Raw genomic sequence first — 19,005 nt, 5'->3', positions numbered from 1 at the left:
CACCCAGAGGATCAGCATCAAGCAAAGCTCAAATCAACCAAAATGCTAATCTCCATGTATAGAGATTTTTATATCCCTACAATAGACAAATGTCTACTTAAGGGAACATTCAAGCACCTAACTCAAGTAAGACTACAGAATTAAGACTGTTTCTAGGGAGTTTGTTATAAAGGAATCTCACCAATAGTATAATTGAGTTTGTCATGTAGAAAACACCCCAAGGATGAATAAGTCTCCTGATCTTTGTCCAGAGTGGCTAATCTGGGCACAGAGGCAGTAACAGCAACACAAGATTTGAAAAGGTTAAAACAAACAGAAACTAAGGGGAATATCCAAAAATCAATCAAAGCTGAGATCTGGGAGATGTACAAGTAGGATTGCCAGATAATATACACAGCACTCGGTTACATTTGAATATCAAATAACAAATAATCTTCAGTATATTAGTAATACACAGTATATTATAATCTTTATATCATTGTACATTTGGGATACACTAAATATACTAAATTATACTAAAAATTGGTTGGCTATTTATCTAAAATTATAATTTAACTGAACATAATGTATTTTTATTTGTAAATTCATCAACCTTATGTACAAGGTACTTTGCACAATCGTCTACATCTCAAGGAAAGGATGCTTTATAGCCAAGATTATTTAATTAACTTTTAGAAGAACTGCTGATATTTATATCTTGATAAATTATAAAAATACCTTTTCCATCTTAATCCTCTTTTTGTGCCCTCATCTCCCTCTTCCTTACATACATTATTATATGAAATGCACTAATCAGTTGAAATTGGAATGGAAAGGAATGACACTCAAAAGAGGGCTAAGTAAGGCAGACCAGAACAGGGAAAATAGGATGATAAATAGCTTCTTTAGGAGACCTCATCTGGCACATAGTAGTTGTTTAATAAACAGTTGTTTGAATAAATAACCAGTAAATGAGTAAAGAAAAATAAAATCTTCACTCTCCCAGTCTTTTAGCCAGAAACTCTTCAAAGTTATGGTTATCTGATTATATAAGGTTTTGTGGGTTTTCCTATCCCACAGAACTCTAGCATACTATGAAGTTGATAGAAACATCTAAACAAACCACCTCAGACCATAATTTACAGAACTACTCAGTGCTTCAAGTGTGCTCTAGGGTCTTGCTACAAAGTGCAGCCCCAAAATCAGTAGCATCAGCATCACCTAAGAGCTCATTTTAAATGCTGGATCCAACCATCTCTAGTGAATCCAAATTTACACATTAGCAAGATCCCCAAGAAATGGAGAGTACATTTTGAAATTATGGCTAAGTGAACCTAACTCATGAACTAATATGCTTTTTTAATATGGGCAATTCAGCCTTGCAAAACAAAGTTATAAATTAATCCCACCTGCTCGTAAATTGTAAATCAGTTCTCTGTTCTTCCAGAAGATAGATAGCTTAGAAAATACAACAGTCTCATCATTTGTAACTTACACAGTTAGGATTAGAAACAGTTTGCACTGTGGCTACCAGTGTCATTACTTTCCAAGGAATTGTCAATCTTTGTGGTGAAGTTAGGCAAGTCATTAAATTGCCTAATCTGGTGTTTGATTTAACACCTGCTTTGAGAAGCTGATGAAAGCTATGGCACTACCCCACAGAAAATTATACATGCACACGTGCATAGAATTTTGCAGTTTTGGGAGACTCGTGGATTCCCCTGAAGCCAATTCAGTGACCCTCCTAAATTCTCATAGATTAAATTTAATCCTGTCTTCTACACAGAGCTGGGTTTTTCTCTGATAGCACACTTTCTGCAGCTTTCCCTCCACAGTATAAAATTGATAACTGGATAAAGGATGGGTGAATTGGATAGGACAAATGAGCATTGTCACACATTCAAAGTACCTTTGCTTTTTTCATATAACTGAAGCTTATCCACATGCCCATTATTGAAAAGGCTTTCTTTTGCTAAGTAAAATTGCTTTTATGTCAAGAATTCAAAAAAACGTGAGAATAATCTTCGCAACTGTCTTTTCTTTACTTCAGCTGGCCTGGGAACAGAAGTTTCAGTGAGGAGCATTAGAAACACAGCTCCTCCCCAGATTCCTACTGCCTTTACTGCAGTTCCAGATAGCCTGGAACACCTTATTAGGAACACCACAGAGGCCTTCATCAGAAGTACTGCAGAAAGCTACAGCCAAAACAGCAGCGAGAGGCAGCATCCCAGTCTGCACACGACTGGAATTACAGACACATCATGGGTTTTGTGGACTACTCAGCCCTTCTTTAGCACCACTGAAGAGGTAAAAGGAAAGGGGGTGTGGAGTGTGGTCTCTGCATGTCTCAGGAAGCCCGTTGCTTGAAAAGACTTGCTTTGCTGAAAATGCCACTGCTGCAGTAGGGGATTAGGCACTCTCAGTCTGTGTCCTAGCTGCTAATTGTACAGGAGAGCATCTTGCATAATGAAAATATTTGAAAGTCACTCAAGATTTCTACATCTTTATGAGATGCAGATAACTAGGCTGCCATGGCATAACTGTGGGCTGGCTTTCTGAACTGAATGTTTTCTGAACTGAAGTCAGAGTTCACGGTCTTACATATGTCCTGAAACCAGGAAATAGAAACTGAAATCAGTGCCTTGCAGGCAATCCTGAATATATATGTCATAATTATTTATGCTTTAAAGGAAGGGAAAGGGTCCAAAGCAATAGCAGATTCAAGAATCACTATAATGGATTCAGGAGCACAGTAAAAGATGAGTAAAAGTCACTGTCACTTCCCCATCAACATCCTCGAACCACCTCCACAAGGTGACATTAGTCAAATGACTGAGATGCAGAATGGCATCATCATAGGAGTCTGTTCAAATAGCGATTCTGTTTCAGGTGTTCATCTCTGGTTTTACTTTCCTTACAGAGTTCTAGGCCACCATTTTGTCAATACGTGTAATTATAGCACATCAGAAAAGCTAAGGTTCCACTGGCAGTCTCTAGCTTTTTCCTAATGAACAACCCAAATCATTTATAGAAGTCATATGACTTCACATCCACTTAGCATTCTTGTATCTTTTGCATTGTGCAGAATTTAACATTGCATATGGTTCCCGGCTGGTGAGCACATGTTTCATTATTGATCACAAAACAAATATAGCCAGTATATTGAATAACTCCTGGGAATTTATTTTTATCTCCACTTTTTCTTTGCTATAAATCTTTCCGTGGCCTAGTTCTTTCTTTGCTTCTGAATAGAAGTTAGAAAAGACCCATTACTTTTCTGGACGCTTTATATCACTTTAAAATTCAATACTTACTCTCAGTTTCCTGACAAAAATACCAACTACAGGAAATAATGTGAACTCTAAATTTGACTTAAATGTTAGCTTCTCTTCTCCCATCACCCCACCCAGTTTGGGCTTAGAGTAGGGGAAGGAAACATCCAAATTCTCTCACTTTCCACCAAGCTTTTCACCCACCTCTCCTAGCCTGATAATTATGGTTTCAGATCTATCTGAGCTTGGAAAATGGGAAAGGAAGACAGGAAATGAAAGCACAAGAGCTATGACTTAAGGTTACCATCACCACCTGGCACTGTGCCCACCCTAAATCTCCAACTCTCAAACCCTTTCAACCACTCACATGAGTGAGAGATTCACCACTTACATTTTTTAACTTAACTTTTTTTAATTTGTTTAAATTTAGTTAAAATTACAATTATAATTGTAATTTTCTTACATGCCCAAATTGCACAGTGGTGAAGTCAGGGTTTGGGGGATATCCATCACCCAAATACCATACATGGTACCCACTAAGTAATGTCTCATTATCCACCCTCTTCCAATCCCCCAAACTGAGTTTTTATTGTCTACCAATTCACATTCTATGTCCATGGGTACACACTATGTAGCTCTCATTTATAAGTAAGAACATTCAGTGTTTATGTTTTCATGTCTGTCTTAGTTCACTTTAAGATACTGGCCTTCAGTTCTATCCATGTTGATACAGAAGATTTGATTTCCTTCTTTTTCATGGCCAAACAGTATCACCACTTTTGAAAATGAATGTTTCTTGGGGGAGCACTTCCTCATTGTGGCTGAATGTGCCTAGCCAAAACTTCCGTTCTAACAACAGTTTACAAGAAATTTCATTTAATATATATAACAGTACAGAAAAAAATTGTGTATCAAATAAAAAACATACTGATTAAAAACTATTATAAACATTTATCTTCCTGGACACTAAAGGGTTGTCTTTTAGCAAAAGAACATTCTCCCATGTTTGCCTAGCATGAATCGTGAAACAGAGAAGTTCAAGGGTAGCCAGGCTCTCTGCCATCAAGACTGAGGCAGCCAGTTCCAGAGCTTTGCAGACACGACTGGGGCAACCCAGCACTGCGTTACAGAGCTCATATGACCCAGCCCCAGACCTGCGTTTGCAGCCTTAGGTCATGTAGCCTTTTTCTAAAGTGAGATTCACTGCAGTATTTATATGAGCTCCCAGGTAGGACATCAGAATGACTATGCATCCAACTATGGCATGTTCCAGCTTTTTTCTTGAAGCTGAAGCAAAGTTTTAACTGTGTCCTGGAAAGCTAGTGTGTAAAAACTATGCTCTTTCAAAACAGTGTCAACAGTTGCATCTCTCATGACTCTAAAGCCTTAGTCTGATCATCCCTGCTGGATTATTTGATTTAGCAAGAGCTTTAACTTTATAACAGTCCATTATAAACAGCTGTGGTTAGATACCTTGAAAGTAAAAATGAGTCACTTGGGATATAAATTGCCTGTCCTTTGAAAGTAATTTCAAAAGTTACTCTGTCTTGACAGAGGATGCCTAGAAAAGTATAAGAAAGGAGTAAAATCATTTGACTTAATTGCTTGGAATCATGTACAAATAAAATTTCTATGTATCCATTGTTTTCTTATCAGACAGCATCTGGTTTGTGATGATTTTGGATTGACTTAGTCTAATTGGACTGTAGGTTGGGGTGGTCTGTTAATGATTGATGATAGGAAAAATCTGAATATGAGTTTTTGGATGGTAGAGACCATATTTATTTGGCTTTGAATATTCAGGACTTAAACATAGTGTGGAGTGGAATAGTTCAAAATGAGGTGAGGGAAGGTGACTGGCATAAAGAGGACAGAAGTGGAGTGGAGCAGAATGGAGCAGGGTGAGGTGAAGCAGCCGAGGAGAGTGGTATGGAATGGAGAGAGTGGAAAAGAGGGCTGGGAGGTGAGCAGATTGAAGTGGTATGCAGGTAGGTGGAATCGTTGGCCACCTGGGTAACAAATGACCACTTGGGTACTGCCAGTGTCCAGGTGTGATGGTCATGTTGAGCAGCCATGCTTTCATTCTGTGCGTGTTTTGAAGTTTGTGCATCTAGTGTTTAGTATGTCTATACTATTGAATCTATCTAGTGTTCCATTCATGAGCTAGTGATCCAGTTCTTTTTGTCCCTTCTATTTCCTCCATTTCATCTCTTAGTCACCCTTCAACTCTCCCCCTCCACTTACACAATTATACAAAACACACACACATATAAGTATAAGAGAAAAAAGAGAAGGCACTGGTGGCTGTTAAATTTAGTGGCTTTGGGAAATGTTCATCTACTCCACAAACATTCCTTGAGAACCAAACTAGTGTCAGAAAACAGAGTGCTAGAGAACTCAGACTTTGAGGTCAAAGTCCTGACTCTGCCCCAGCTCTTATTAGCTAGAGGGCTGGAGCAAGTTACTTAAACTCTCCAAGCCTCACTTCCCTCACTTGTAAAATGGAATCTCCACTTCTAAAGGCTGTTGCAAGGATTAAGAGCAAGAACCTGGTCCTTAGTAAGCCTATGGGAACTAATATCTGTACGGCTTTCTACAAGGACACAAAAATGAATAATAAACTTGTTGCCCTGAAGAAACTCATTGTCTGCCAAGGTGCTAAGGGACATAGAGATATACACAGGCTTTTTAGAATACAAAAGAGAGAGTCCTGATTGCTATGGAAGTTTCAAGGAATGTCTTCCAGAGAAGGCAATATAGGAACCGAGCTTAAAGGGGTATGGGAGTTAACCTATTAAGAGATGGGGGAGAAAGAAAGAGGGGAAGGTGAAGGAACTGAAATGAGACAGAATGAAAGTTAGAAAGAGACCCCAATTATTATCTAAAATTAGCTTTTAAAGACACTTGGGATCTTTATTACTTCAATACAATCATGCATTCCATACTCCTTTAATGAGCACCTGCTATTTGGCAGACATTATGGGAGATGTAAAAACTAATTTAAAAAATGGTATTATAGAATTATATAAACAATGTGGTCAAAATCATTGAGTATAGACTCAGCATCTGTGAAGAATGCAGAAAACACTTACATAGTTAAGAGCCCCATAAGAATTATCCCATGTAAAGGAACTGAATGTATATTGAAAAAGATCAACCGGGCACAGTGGCTCACACCTGTAATCCTAGCACTTTGGGAAGCCGAGGCAGGTGGATTGCCTGAACTCAGGAGTTCAAAACCAGCCTGGGCAACACAGTGAAACCCCATCACTACTAAAAAATACAAAAAAATTAGCCGGGCATGGCAACGTGCACCTGTAGTCCCAGCTACTTGGGAGGCTGAGGCAGGCGAATTGCTTGAACCCAGAAGGCGGAGGTTGCAGTGAGCCAAGATCATGCCGCTGCACTCCAGCCTGTATGACAGAGCGTGATTCCGTCTCAAAAAGAAAAAAGAAAAAGAACTCAAATACATGTTTTCAAATGCATTCTTCATCCAGAAATAGCCATTATTTCTCCTTACTATTTTTATAGTTATACTATTAAATGATCTGTGATACTAACACCATATTATTAAAAGCACACTATATTAATAGTATCAGATTCTTTAATAGTATAACTCTAAAAATAATAAGTAGAAACTAATGACTATGGATAAGAAAAATCTGAATATGAGCTTTTGGAGGGTAGGGACTGTTTTTATTCAGCTTTGTATCTCCAGGACTTAAACACAGTGCTTAATACTCAGTAAGCACTGAGTCTTTTGTCGGGGGGGGGGCAGGGGGAGGAAAAATGTGGAGTGGAATCATGCAAAATGAGGAGGAGGTGAGGGAAGGGGAGTGGAATAGCACTATGTTAGTGATAATATTATTAAATTATTAGTGATACTATTAAATTATCTGCGATTCCTTTTATTCCCACAAATATATAGCATAAAATAGAATTTAGAATTTAATCCAAGAGAGATATCTAGAGAACAAAGAATAACAACTGAAATGCTCAGATTTTATGCTTATAAATACTATGTCATGACCATGAATTAACATTTATGGAGTGGCCACGGTGTTCTAAATCCACAGTCAAAGGATACATTGAAGTTGGAACACTGGGACTGGGAGTGGAGCTGGTGATGTCACAAAAGTCTTCCAAAGAGAAAGTGGCATGTATTTGATCTTTGCTTCCATCAAGAGTCCCTTTGAGTAATGATGAAGAAAACACCAAGAGATGTTGTACAGTATTAGCAAAGAAGAGAATCTAGAGGATTGAAAAAGAATAGCTAAGATTTGTATGTTACAAATGGTGCTAAGCACTTTATATATACCCGGAGAGCTGGGTACTTTTATCCATTTTCTATCACCATGTAAGAAGCCTCCCCAAAACATAGTGGTTTAAAATAGTGACAGTTTATAATTTCTCATGATTCTGTTGAATGGGTGGGAGATCCTTTACTGGTTTCTCCTAGGTTCACTCTTACAGCTTCATTCGCTTTGGAGGGTCAACTGAGCTCCAGGATTCACAATAGCTTCACTTGCATGACTAGCAGCCAGTGCTAGCTAGAGGCTGGGGAATCTAGATTCTCCTCCACATGGCCCCTCATTCCCCTAGTACACTACACCAGCTTCCTTTTAATGATGGTTTAGGGCAGCTTCACCAGAAGGCAAAGGTGGAAGCTACAAGCCTTTTGAGGCCCATGGTCTAGGAACCATGCAATATCACTTCTGTCCTATTCTATTGATCAAAGCAACTCTCAAATCAGGCTAGATTCAGGGAGTGTAGAAATAGATTCCAGCCTGGGCAATTCCAGCCTCCTCTTCCTGATGGGAAGAGCTGCAAACTCACATTGTAAAGGAGCATGCATATTGAGTGGGAAGAATCTGTGACCATTAAACAATCTACCATCCATCATCATTATCATTATCATCACCACCACCACCACCACCACCACCACCACCACCACTCTCTCTGTTTTGCGGATGCCCAGCTGAAACTTAAAGAGGAGCTTGCCCAAGACTAAGTGACTAGGGAATAACAGACCAAGAAGAGTAAAACACACACACACACACAGTCTCCCCTGAACATCTAGTCACCTATTCTCTTACATGTTGTGCCTGATATTAAAGTTAAATGCCAAGGAGAACATCATTTGAAATCCAGCAATTACTCCTCACTAATGCTACTGCAAGACTGTCCTATGTTGACTCTTGGGGATCAGAGTGTTCCCTGCTCTTCTCCTTTTCTGTTTTCTCACATCCTTACCTGCCAGTGTGAAGGGTCTGACTTTGGAAGGTTTTATACTTGGGCCAGTACTTGACCTCAAAACTCTGTGGTGCTCTCTCTCTTCTACCTCCCAACCCTGAGCAGTAAATGAATTAACACACATTGTAAACCTAGAGTAGTACCTGAATGATAGTAAAATACTGTTTAGTTAATGTTGGCTGCCATTGTTGTTATTGTCACATTTATAAATAGTATTATGTGAATTGTGTGTCTTCACCAGGACAAAATCAGTAGGACAGGAAACTTGTCCATGGTATGAGTCAGGAAATACCCTGACCAATTGTTCTCCAAGTATGGACCCTAGTCCCAGAATTTATTAGAAATGCAACCACTTGGGCCCTACTCTAAACCTAATAAATCAGAAGCTGTGGCTCTGGTGTCAGAGAAACCTGGCTTAAATTGCAGTGGTGAAATCTACTAGTTACTCAAGTCCCACTCATTTATTCTTTAACATAAGGATAGTTATGTACTCACTCTGCTTCATAAGACAGGATTAAATTCCAACTAAGTAAAGTGTTTTAGAACATTAGCTAGACCTGACACGGTGTCCACACCTGTAATCCCAGCACTTTGGGAGGCCGAGGTGGGCAGATGACTCAAGTCTAGGAGTTCAAGACCAGCCTGGACAACAGGGCAAAACCCTGTCTCTCCCCCCCAAAAAAAAGCAAAAAACCGCCTACCCAGATATGGTGGTGTGTGCCTATGATCCCAGCTACTGGGGAAGCTAAGGCAGAGGGATCACTTGAGCCCAGATGCCAGGGCAGCAGTGAGCTGTGATCATGCCACTGCATTCCAGCCTGGATGACAGAGTGAGACCTGTTTCAAAACAAACAATAACACTGGCTATACATGATAAATATTCAGTAGATTTAGCTATTAATACTAGCTACTCCTTATTTCTGCTTCATCATTCCTACCTTGCCTTCTTCACAGGGCGGTAAAAACCAGATGAGTCAACATATTACGTGAAAATAGTTTGTAAGGGATAAAATGCTGAACATGCATTAGAAATGTTACTGGCTGGTTCTGATACTGCTCAGTATCTATAAATCTTCCCCTGGCCACCCACCCTCCCTCTGGCCTGGGAGAGGGATTGTATTTCCTCTGTTCATGAATAGCCATTGTGGTACTGGTCTGGGCTTTCACAGTTTTGTGTTTCCTTCTATTTGGCCTTCAAAGAGATCACAGCCCAGTGTGAGTCTCCAAATAAATGAGGAGGCAAATGCAGAAAACATCCCACTTCCCTCCATTGCTTGCAAGTCTGGGGTAACCGCCTTTGTTGGGTCACTTAAAGTATGCAGGGGAGACACCCCACTGCTACCACTGTTCTGTGGACAGAACTAAAGATGGGACGATATTCCCCTCTTCCAAGGCAAATGCCTGGAGGAAGGAGTACAAAGAAGCAGTGGGGAAAAAAGCAAACCATCCTCTGACCACTCGTCGTGACTCCTAGATTGACTAGTGTGAATGGATATAATATAAAGAGATTCTGAGACTGCTAATGCTACAAAAAAAAAAGGCCACTTGGAGAAAAATACATTGTGGGGAGGATATGTTTCTAAAGACCTTAATTTATAATTAGCATCATTTAGGCCTAATTCTGACATGGACTACAGTTTTCTTAATTTGTCAGTTAAAGTGGACTACCATGTCCCAATAGCATAAAGGTGGTCTACAATTCGCTGGACCCCACCAGCCTGAAAATCTCAAGATTTGTACAATTCTTAAAAATGAAAAGAGTAGAGGAAAAATTTACTAAAGGGCTTCCAGAGGGTAGACGCCAAGGGAGTCCACTGAGTTAGGGATAAACTAGTGGCTCAGACATACTGGATCTGTTTTCTTTGAGGATCAGGGGGACATGGGTAGGGGTTGTGGTAGGAAGAGAGCAAATACCATGAGAGAAATGATGATGAATTTGCAAGAGCAAGCAATAAATCCAAGGATCAGAACTGGGGGTGATAAGTATGAAGATAAGATAAAGAAACTCTGGAAACAGGAAGAAGCTGCTAAGTATTTTAAATCTCTGTAATTTACTCCAGCTATGTATTGGTGGCACTTTCATATTCCACTCACGAAATAACAGTTTTGAAAGCCAGTTATTGTGAGATATGGTGAAAAGTAACTGAATGGAGAAATGCTATGAATTCCAAGAGCTATCTTTGACCTAAAATCCCCTTTCTTTCTTCCCACACTTTGGGGGAGCTGGGAGCATAATACGGCCATTGCTAAATCCAGATAAGATTCTCCCCGCTGGGAAACCTTCGCATTTGGAAGTTGGAGATACCTATTTTTCTTTTTTATTATTATTTTTTTCTTTCTTCTTTTATCATCTGATCCCAAGAGGTACCTACTTTTCTATCAGAGCTTTTCTTATTGTGGATCCCAAATAGATCTGTGCTACTGAGTACACCCCACATATGCTAGGTTTAATGAGTTCTTGCAGCTCATCTGGGTATGCACATTTATGCCTGCTCCTCTTTCTGGAAGGTTGTGCTTCCAGCCCAGGATAGCAGAGCTGTGGATAAGTTACCACAGTGTGTGTGTTGCTGAGAGTTTGGACCTTGGTGGCTTGAGAAATTATATCAGGAATGAACTCCTGATTCCTGAAAAAGACCAGCTCTTCCACGGAATCAGTTTGTCCATTGGGCACAGGGGCTGCTTGGACACATTTATCCTAAAGCTTAAGGGCTGGGTATTAGATTCTGTGATGCTAGGGGTTCCAGGTCGACATTGGAGCAGCTGAAGAATACTGCATACTGCGTTTAAGATATACAAATACTTAGCCATGCCCTTTAGTGGTGGGGGTGTGATTGTCTACTCTGTCAATATATAAGGAGACATTGAGTCGCCATGACCTGGGGATGTGTGGCAGATAATGAAGAGACATGGCCCCTTCCTTTAAGGAGTCTATAATCTAGCTGAAGGTTTTAGCAGTACATTTTTGAAAAACACAGTAAGATCCTTTGATCTTGGGCTTTGATCACTGTCAACTCCAACATTCAGGTGTCTCTCAGATGCCATTCATCTGCTTCATCCAGCAGAGAAGAAGAGAGCGAGGGAGATGTCAGACCAAGAGGCAGACAGAATGTGGGCCCAGCATGGCTCCATGCTTTGATTTTTTGAGTGAGGTCAAAATCCAAACTTTTTGTGTGTAAAATTTCCTGATTTCCTCAACATTAGCACCTTATTCCAATGTTTTACACAATGTTAAGGTCTCATTATAAAAGCAAAAAACACCTGTGCTGGCCAGACAGTGAGCTCCCCAGTTTGTGGAGTTCAGAGAATTCATGGAAATAATGTTCTAGCAACATGATGCATAGAATAAGAAGGCAGAGCCCTTACCCTCCACCCATAATTTCTGTGGGCGACTGTTTTTCTTTCCTTTCCTTTAAAGCCAATGTTATCGTAAGCCATGCTGTATTTGTCTACTATCCTAGGGTTTGGTGACAAATGTTTGCTAGCTCCTGAATCCATCATGTGCAGCAGCTACACCCATTCAGACTGCCCCATTGTAAGCATTGCTGCCTCGGCTGGGTGCCTCTGAGAGTAGACTCCCTTCTGAGGGTGGGTGGCAGGAACTGCCATTGTGAAAGAAGATGCAGAAGTGCTTGAGGTTGAAAGAGTGGTTTGCTTGCATTCACATCTGGTCCTAAGTTATTTGGCTGTTTGTAGTTACAAAGCTACAACAAAAGCTATGTAAAGCCCATTTCCTTCAAGTTAAACCAAAATAAAAAGTAGTTGAGGGGAAGTGGGTGAGAAATGGGTGTGGGAAAAAATACCAGGAAACTTGAGAGATGTGTTCTAGAGAGACAGTGGAGCCTGCCATTAGAGACAAAACGCACACTCCCACCCTCCCTTGCAGTATTTTAAAAAAAAATCTTGGCTGGTCCAACAGACTGAGCAGCCGTTAAATGTCTTTGTGTGTTGTTCTACTGGAGAGTTTCTTGAGTATGATTTTAGGAATGAAAATTGGGTATGATTTGGGTATGAGACTGGAAGCAATGATAATTTGTTGCCATTTGGATATTCTCAGAAAGACGAGTTCTCAGCCATGACCTTTGTCATTCTCTAATACCGAGTGCTCAGCATTCATGATTTCTCTTAATGTTATTCATAGAATATTATTACTACGAATAATCTTGAAACTTAGTATTTATAGAGTCCTTTAGACAGGAACTGTACTATACATGTAACATGCACCTTCTCATTTAATCCTCACAGCCGCACTCTCCTGATGCTTTCATTACTTCCATTTTTTGGAGACCTGTGATCTAGGAAGTTTAGCTAGAAAAAATCCTTGAAAAACATGTATCCCAGACTGTATCTCTAAACACAAAATAGGATGGTCATGGTTTTTGGTTTTAAACTACTTATCAAAAAAATTTTTTTCTCTACATTTTAATACATCTCTTTTTAAATACATGACACCTACTGCAGGTTAAAAGTGTATTCACTTTTGCCAGAATTTACTATTGAGCCCGTTCGAGGTAAAACTCAGAAAAGGATTTAACTGACACATTTTACTGATTGCTGTGCTTTCTTCTAATAAGTATCTGGGGGAAAGCCTGGAGTGAGATTTGCATAACAGAAGTACCTGCTAGGAGGAAAGGTATCAGACTGGCCTGACATCTAACATGTATTAGGTTTGCTACCTGTTGATCCTTTTTCCATTAGTATTCATACTTAATTTTTAATGAGAAGTTACATGTATCAAAATATGCATAGTATAAAGGTCACCAATTCACTTAAATAATGCATTCTAAAATTGTTCTTCTAAATCATCTATGCAGTTTTTTTATAAGCAAAGAGCTCAGTAAAACTTATGAAAAAAATTAAAAACCAAGATACCATTAACTCTCTTGAATGTAAAATAATAGCTGGTACAGGGTTTAGGATATAATCTGAGAACTTTGTTCAGAATTTGAATAGCTTTTTCTCAGGAACTAGTACTAGAGGACCTATTAAAATATAGACCGGCTCCATTATTGGGCTCCATCCCTGGCATTTCTGATTCCTTAGGTCTGTGGTGGGGCCAGTAGTTTACATTTCTAGCAAGTTCTCAGATGACGATAATTTGAGAGCTACACTTGGAGAACCACTGTTCCAAAGGGCACCACCTCCCTCCTCCTCCTCCTTTTCCTCCTTTCGTCTTTCCTCTCACTCTTCACTTTTCCCACCTTTTCCTTTGTCTTCTAAATAAATCTTCTCTTCTTTTTCATTCCTTTGCTCTTCCCTCTTTTTTCTCTTCTCTTTTCCCTCTTCCCTTCCAGGATAGTATTTAAGGCATCCAGCAGGACCATGTTTAGAAGGACTTGTTTAGGATATTTATTCATGTAACAATATTTACTAAGCTCATATGAAGATTCAACAAGTGGTGGTTAAGACTATGCCATTCCCCGTACAAGAAGAGCGGGACAAAGATTCTGCTCTAAAAGAATCCTCCATGTGATCAGGAAAGGCAGACAGTGCACAAATACATAAATAATACAGATTATCACCAAGAGTCATTGCTCTGAATTAAGCAAATGTCTACTGAGATTAAGAATTATAAAGAGATAATTTTTTCTTGTGGGGTCAGAAAGGGACTGGCCCCCTAGAGGTGTGTTTAGGCTGAAATCTAAAGGACACCAGAAAGATTGCCAAGCAGAGAGCCCAGGGAGGAGTGGTTGAAGAAGAGGAAATGACGGGCACAAGAGCTCTAGGGCAAGTCAGTTCCATAGGCAGGGGAGGAAGAGTGGAGCCTCCAAAACCTATACCAGAGCCTGGCACACAATAGGTGTCTAGTCAATGTTTGCTGAATGAAAGTAAATGAATTGTCAGACCCAGGCAAGTGGAGACTAGGAGGCAAGCAGGAGGGAGGAAAGAAATGGGCAGAGGCCAGGTAATGAGGGGCCACTGTAAGGACCATGACTTTTAGTCATAGGTGAGGGGAGTGTGGATTAACTTAACCAGTCCACTCTGCCCTCCCTTCATTCATCCAATACCACAGTCCCCTCATCCCCATGTTTACTTCAAACCCCTGTCCAAAGTAGCAGTTCTCAAACAGTGGCTCCCAGAACCCTGGATAACCCATTGTATCATTCAACATCTATGTTTATAATGTGACAAAATTCATGCTTTCAGCCATGAACTCATAATTAATCATTGCTTTTGTTTGAGACAGGGTTTTTTCCTCTGTTGCCCAGGCTGGAGTGCAGTGGCACAGTCTGGGCTCACTGCAACCTCTGCCTCCTGGGCTTAAGCCATCCTCCTGCTGTAGCTTCCTGAGTAGCTGGGATTATAGGCATGCACCACTGCACTCAGATAATTTTTGTATTGTTTGTAGAGAACAGGGTTTGTCCATCTTATCCAGGCTGGTCTCAAACTCCTGGACTCAAGTGATCCACCTGCCTCAGCCTCCCACAGTGCTATGATTACAGGTGTGAGCCACCACACCCAGCCAATTAACGATTTTTAAATTGCTAACACTTTTTTAAAGGCAGCTGTTTGTTCACTCAAGTCTAATCAAAAGCAGCCTCACCCTTCCCATGCAGTCTGGGAAAGGTTTCCTGGTGGCAAGGAGAAAAGCTTGTCTCCTGAAATGGTACAGAGTGGCTGATTCCAAATTTCTGGAGTGCAACTTCTAATTCAAATGTAGTGTCCTTACAAAGGGCAAGTAAGCTCAAGAGAAGTTGAAGAATTCCAAACAAAGATGAGAACAAAAACCAAAATGAATCAATTTATTTATACTTTGTCCAGTAGTTTCAAATAAACTCCTCATAGAAAAGATGCTATCTTGCAGCTTTTTCCAGTCTTATACTTTCTTGAATCTATTACGGTTTTCTTTGATTTCTAAATTATGGACTTTTAAAAGGAAAAATGTGGCCAGACACAGTGACTCATGCCTGTAATCCCAGCATTTTGGGAGGCCAAGGCAGGTGGATCATGAGGTCAAGAGTTCAAGACCAGCCTGTCCAACATAGTGAAACCCTGTCTCTATTGAAAATACAAAAAAATTAGCTGGGCATGGTGGCGCACACCTGTAATCCCAGCTACCAGGAGGCTGAGGCAGGAAAATTGCTTGAACCAGAGAGGCAGAAGTTGTACTGAGCCGAGATCCTGCCACTGGACTCCAGCCTGGGGGACAGAGTGAGACTCTGATTCAAAAAATATAAATAAATAAAAGGAAAAATGTAATCGATAAAAGCCTAAGTTTAAGCTCTCCCTCTTGTTTCATAGGATGCTCATTTTTATGGATTATTTAGGTCTCACTAATCATTTGGGAGCTCCGCTGTCAGCCTCAAGGTTCTCCAAAAAAAGAACGAGTGGTTATATACTTTCAGAAAAGAGATGTCTATGACTATTGGTCCATTCCTTCAGGTATTGCTATGATTATTCATTAACATTGAAGATCATAAAACAGATAAAAGACACATGATTCTAAATGTGTATGTCCCTCTTTTATAGATCAAAAAGTAAAGGATTGTATTTAAAGAAATCTTGTCTATATTTCCTAATTCCTTTTCCCAAGGACATTATTAGTATAGCACTATTTTTTTTTTGTTTGTTTCTTACTTTTTTTGACTTTTTAAATTAATTTTGTTTCAGTGGAGATATATCTTGATACAAATCACTATTAATAACATAGAATTTGGAAGCATCTAAACTGTGTAATGGTGAGGATATTTTCTTATTATTCTCTTTGATTTGTACTCCTCAAATTTTGCCTCTTTGGTACATTTTCTTTCATGAGAAGGAAAGATTTGTTAAAAGATATGTTGAAAATGAAACATAGCTCTAAAATTAACTGATAGGGTAATAATCGTATGTTAATGCTATGTAGCCTTTTTAAAAAAATGTTTTGGAAAGCTTGGAGGAGATGAGATATATCGAAGATTTCCACAAATGACAGAAGGATGTTTGACATATTAAGTGAGAAGATCCCAAATCTGAGGGGTAACCTGTGAGAATATTTAGAACCCCAATGAAAAGGACAAATATAAAGATGAGCAACGGAAGTTAGTAAGTGGACAAATGAATTTAAAAGAGCCAGAAATGTGATTTGAGTACAGTGTATTACTAGGCAAAGTGACACTTCTATAGCACATTAAAGTTTTCAAAGGTACTTTAATATAGTTGTCATATTTCTTCATGACAGCTGTGTGGTATATTTAGAGTAGATATTATTTCAGTGTTACAGTTGAGGAAACCACATTGTTATCTGAAGACAGCAAAAGAAGAAAATCATAATGTTGCAAAGGAATAAAACTGGGAAAAAGCTCCTGTAAAGGCTGAGGGCAGCCAGAGCCTGTAAGAAGGCTTGTAGTATCTATGGATAGCAGGAGGGAACCCCTGCCACTGAGGAAGCTGACAGGTATGCCAGGTTGTGCAGAGCCACTGAACTTGGGCACGAAATACAGAGTAAATGTTATTTACTGTGCAGGTGACCTAGGTAGAAATAAGAAGTTTCTTTTGTTCCCAGAAATACAAAGATGTTTTAGGTTTGACTTTTCTAAGTGTTTGCTAACTTGAAAGGATTTGAGATCTCTGATCTGGCTGTAGGTTAAGAGTCTATAGAATCTCTTGAGGAGAAGAAACTTCATTTTTTCATTAAGAGGTATTTTTAAAAGCATGTTTTCTAAAAGAATTGAAACAGGCCGGGTGCAGTGGCTGAAGCCTGTGATCCCAGCATTTTGGGAGGCCAAGGCAAGTGGATCACCTGAGGTCAGGAATTCGAGACCAGCCTAGTCAACATGGTGAAACCCAGTCTCTACTAAAAATACCAAAAAAAAAAAAAAAAAAAAACTAGCTGGGCGTGATGGTGCATGACTGTAATCCCAGCTACTCAGGAGGCTTGAGGCTCAAAAATTGCTTGAACTGGAGAGGCAGAGGTTGCAGTGAGCGGAGATCATGCCACTGTGCTCCAACTTGGGTTGCAGAGTGAGACCGACTCAAAATAAATAAATAATAAAAGAACTGAAACACTTTTCACTTTTTTTTTTGTTTTAGTTTTCCTCAAAGTAGACACAGTAGATATAGTAGACAATAACATAGCTTTTTATATAGCCTATTTGAAAAAGAAATTAATATGCCATCCTTCCCACTGAGGTGAACATTAGAATGTGGAATCTCATTTCTTTTGGCAGTTGTTGGGGATGGTGCTCCAAATAATCAATAAAAAATTATAAGACTTGTTGAAATATCTTTCTAAAATTACTTGTGTACAATTAAATGCTCCTTCGTTATTGGGAGCTTTTCTAAAATCAGTTTTCAGATAAATAATCATTTGGGTACTGAAGTAGTTGCTAAAGTGCATACAGTTAGGGCTGAACACTGAATAAACGCCATTTTTCTTTGTAAACTTGTGGAGAGCTGACTATCAATAGTAGTTTCCACAAATGAGAGTTTATATGGCTTTCTTCTCTTGGTTGGACAATTAGCGATGAAATGGCTTTAACTACTGGATGGTCAGTGATAAAACTGTTTGCTGTGGGTTGAACATTTGATAGTGATTACATTTGTCCTTGGCACTATTTCCACATGATTTAGGGAGGATATAAACCTATGCAAGAGAAAAGGGAAAGTGATTGGGAGAAAGAATGGTCAAGTTGACAACCTTTTGGGGTCTTTTTCTGTTGCTGGTGTTGGTATGCCACCAGGACAAATGAAGGCTTTGAAGTGAGATGGGCAAAGCACTCTAATAAAAGGCTTCAGGAAAGAGTGCTGGCGACCTGGGAAAATGTGCCGCGGTCAAGTTTAATCCTGGGAAAAGCGGTCCTGGAGAAAGCAGATGAGGAAGATAGGAAGGAAGATAGGGAGGGGAGACGTGGGGTGTGGAGGGAGGAAGGGGGCGGGGGTGGGAACCTGGAAAGTGAGAGAGAGCAAGCACTAATTGTGGCTAAGACGACTGGGTCGAGGACCACAGAGTGGGGAAAAGGGAGAGTACAGGAGGAGGAGGAGGCAGAGCCCCGCGGAGCCGGACGGGACCCCTGGCCGGGAAGGTGGCGGCGCGGGGCAGCGGGGGCAGCTTGGCCAGCATCGGGCCCCTTGGCAGCCTCAGGCTTTGGCTCCTCAGGGCTCCCTCCCTTGCCGGCGCATTGTTCCTTTGCCGGGAGACGAGGAAATTGCCTTTTGATTGCGGAAGTCAGAGGACTGGGCTGGGGCGAGGCAGCGCGGGTCAGAATGGCAGCGTGGGAAGGGCGGCGCGCTGCCTGCCCCCGCCGCTTCTCGCCTCCGCAGCCCGCCCGGGGCGGCAGGAGCAGCAGCAGCAGCGGTGGCAGCAGTGGCCCCTGCACATCTCCAGCCCCGAGGGAAGCGCGCTAAACGCGCGCAACAGGTGACCCCCGCCCCGACCTTCGGGCCGCCCCACGTCCTGCCCCCTCGATCTGTCTGGGTCTTAACTACTGAGCGCAATGCTGAGCGATGGAGCCGGGCTGGCCTTGTGGATTGCCTTGAGCCTGCTGCTGGTGAGTGGCCCTAGAAGGGGTCGGAGCTGATGCGC

The 19,005-nt window shown here is 40.6% G+C and overlaps 1 protein-coding gene across 4 annotated transcripts in view; it reads left to right on the top strand.

Annotated features, from left to right (window-relative positions):
• The window catches only part of PTPRB (protein tyrosine phosphatase receptor type B), a 121,641-nt gene that overhangs the window by 11,078 nt on the left and 91,558 nt on the right, over window positions 1–19,005 (top strand). For 2 of the 4 annotated variants that reach the window (XR_013521927.1, XM_002807127.7), the window contains exon 3: window positions 2,030–2,286. Coding sequence is in view for 2 of the 4 variants with exons in the window: in XM_002807127.7 (XP_002807173.4) it covers window positions 2,030–2,286 (257 nt within the window). In the remaining 2 variants the exon portion in view is untranslated. Of the gene's footprint in view, window positions 1–2,029; window positions 2,287–18,726; window positions 18,971–19,005 lie in introns of those variants that run through there. The other 2 variants (XR_013521928.1, XM_035257018.3) reach the window with 1 other exon arrangement.

The sequence above is a fragment of the Callithrix jacchus genome, chromosome 9, assembly GCF_049354715.1.
Source record: "Callithrix jacchus isolate 240 chromosome 9, calJac240_pri, whole genome shotgun sequence".
NCBI lineage: Eukaryota > Metazoa > Chordata > Mammalia > Primates > Cebidae > Callithrix > Callithrix jacchus.
Note: the sequence above shows the minus strand (reverse complement) of the source record. Positions and strands in the feature narration are given on the sequence as shown.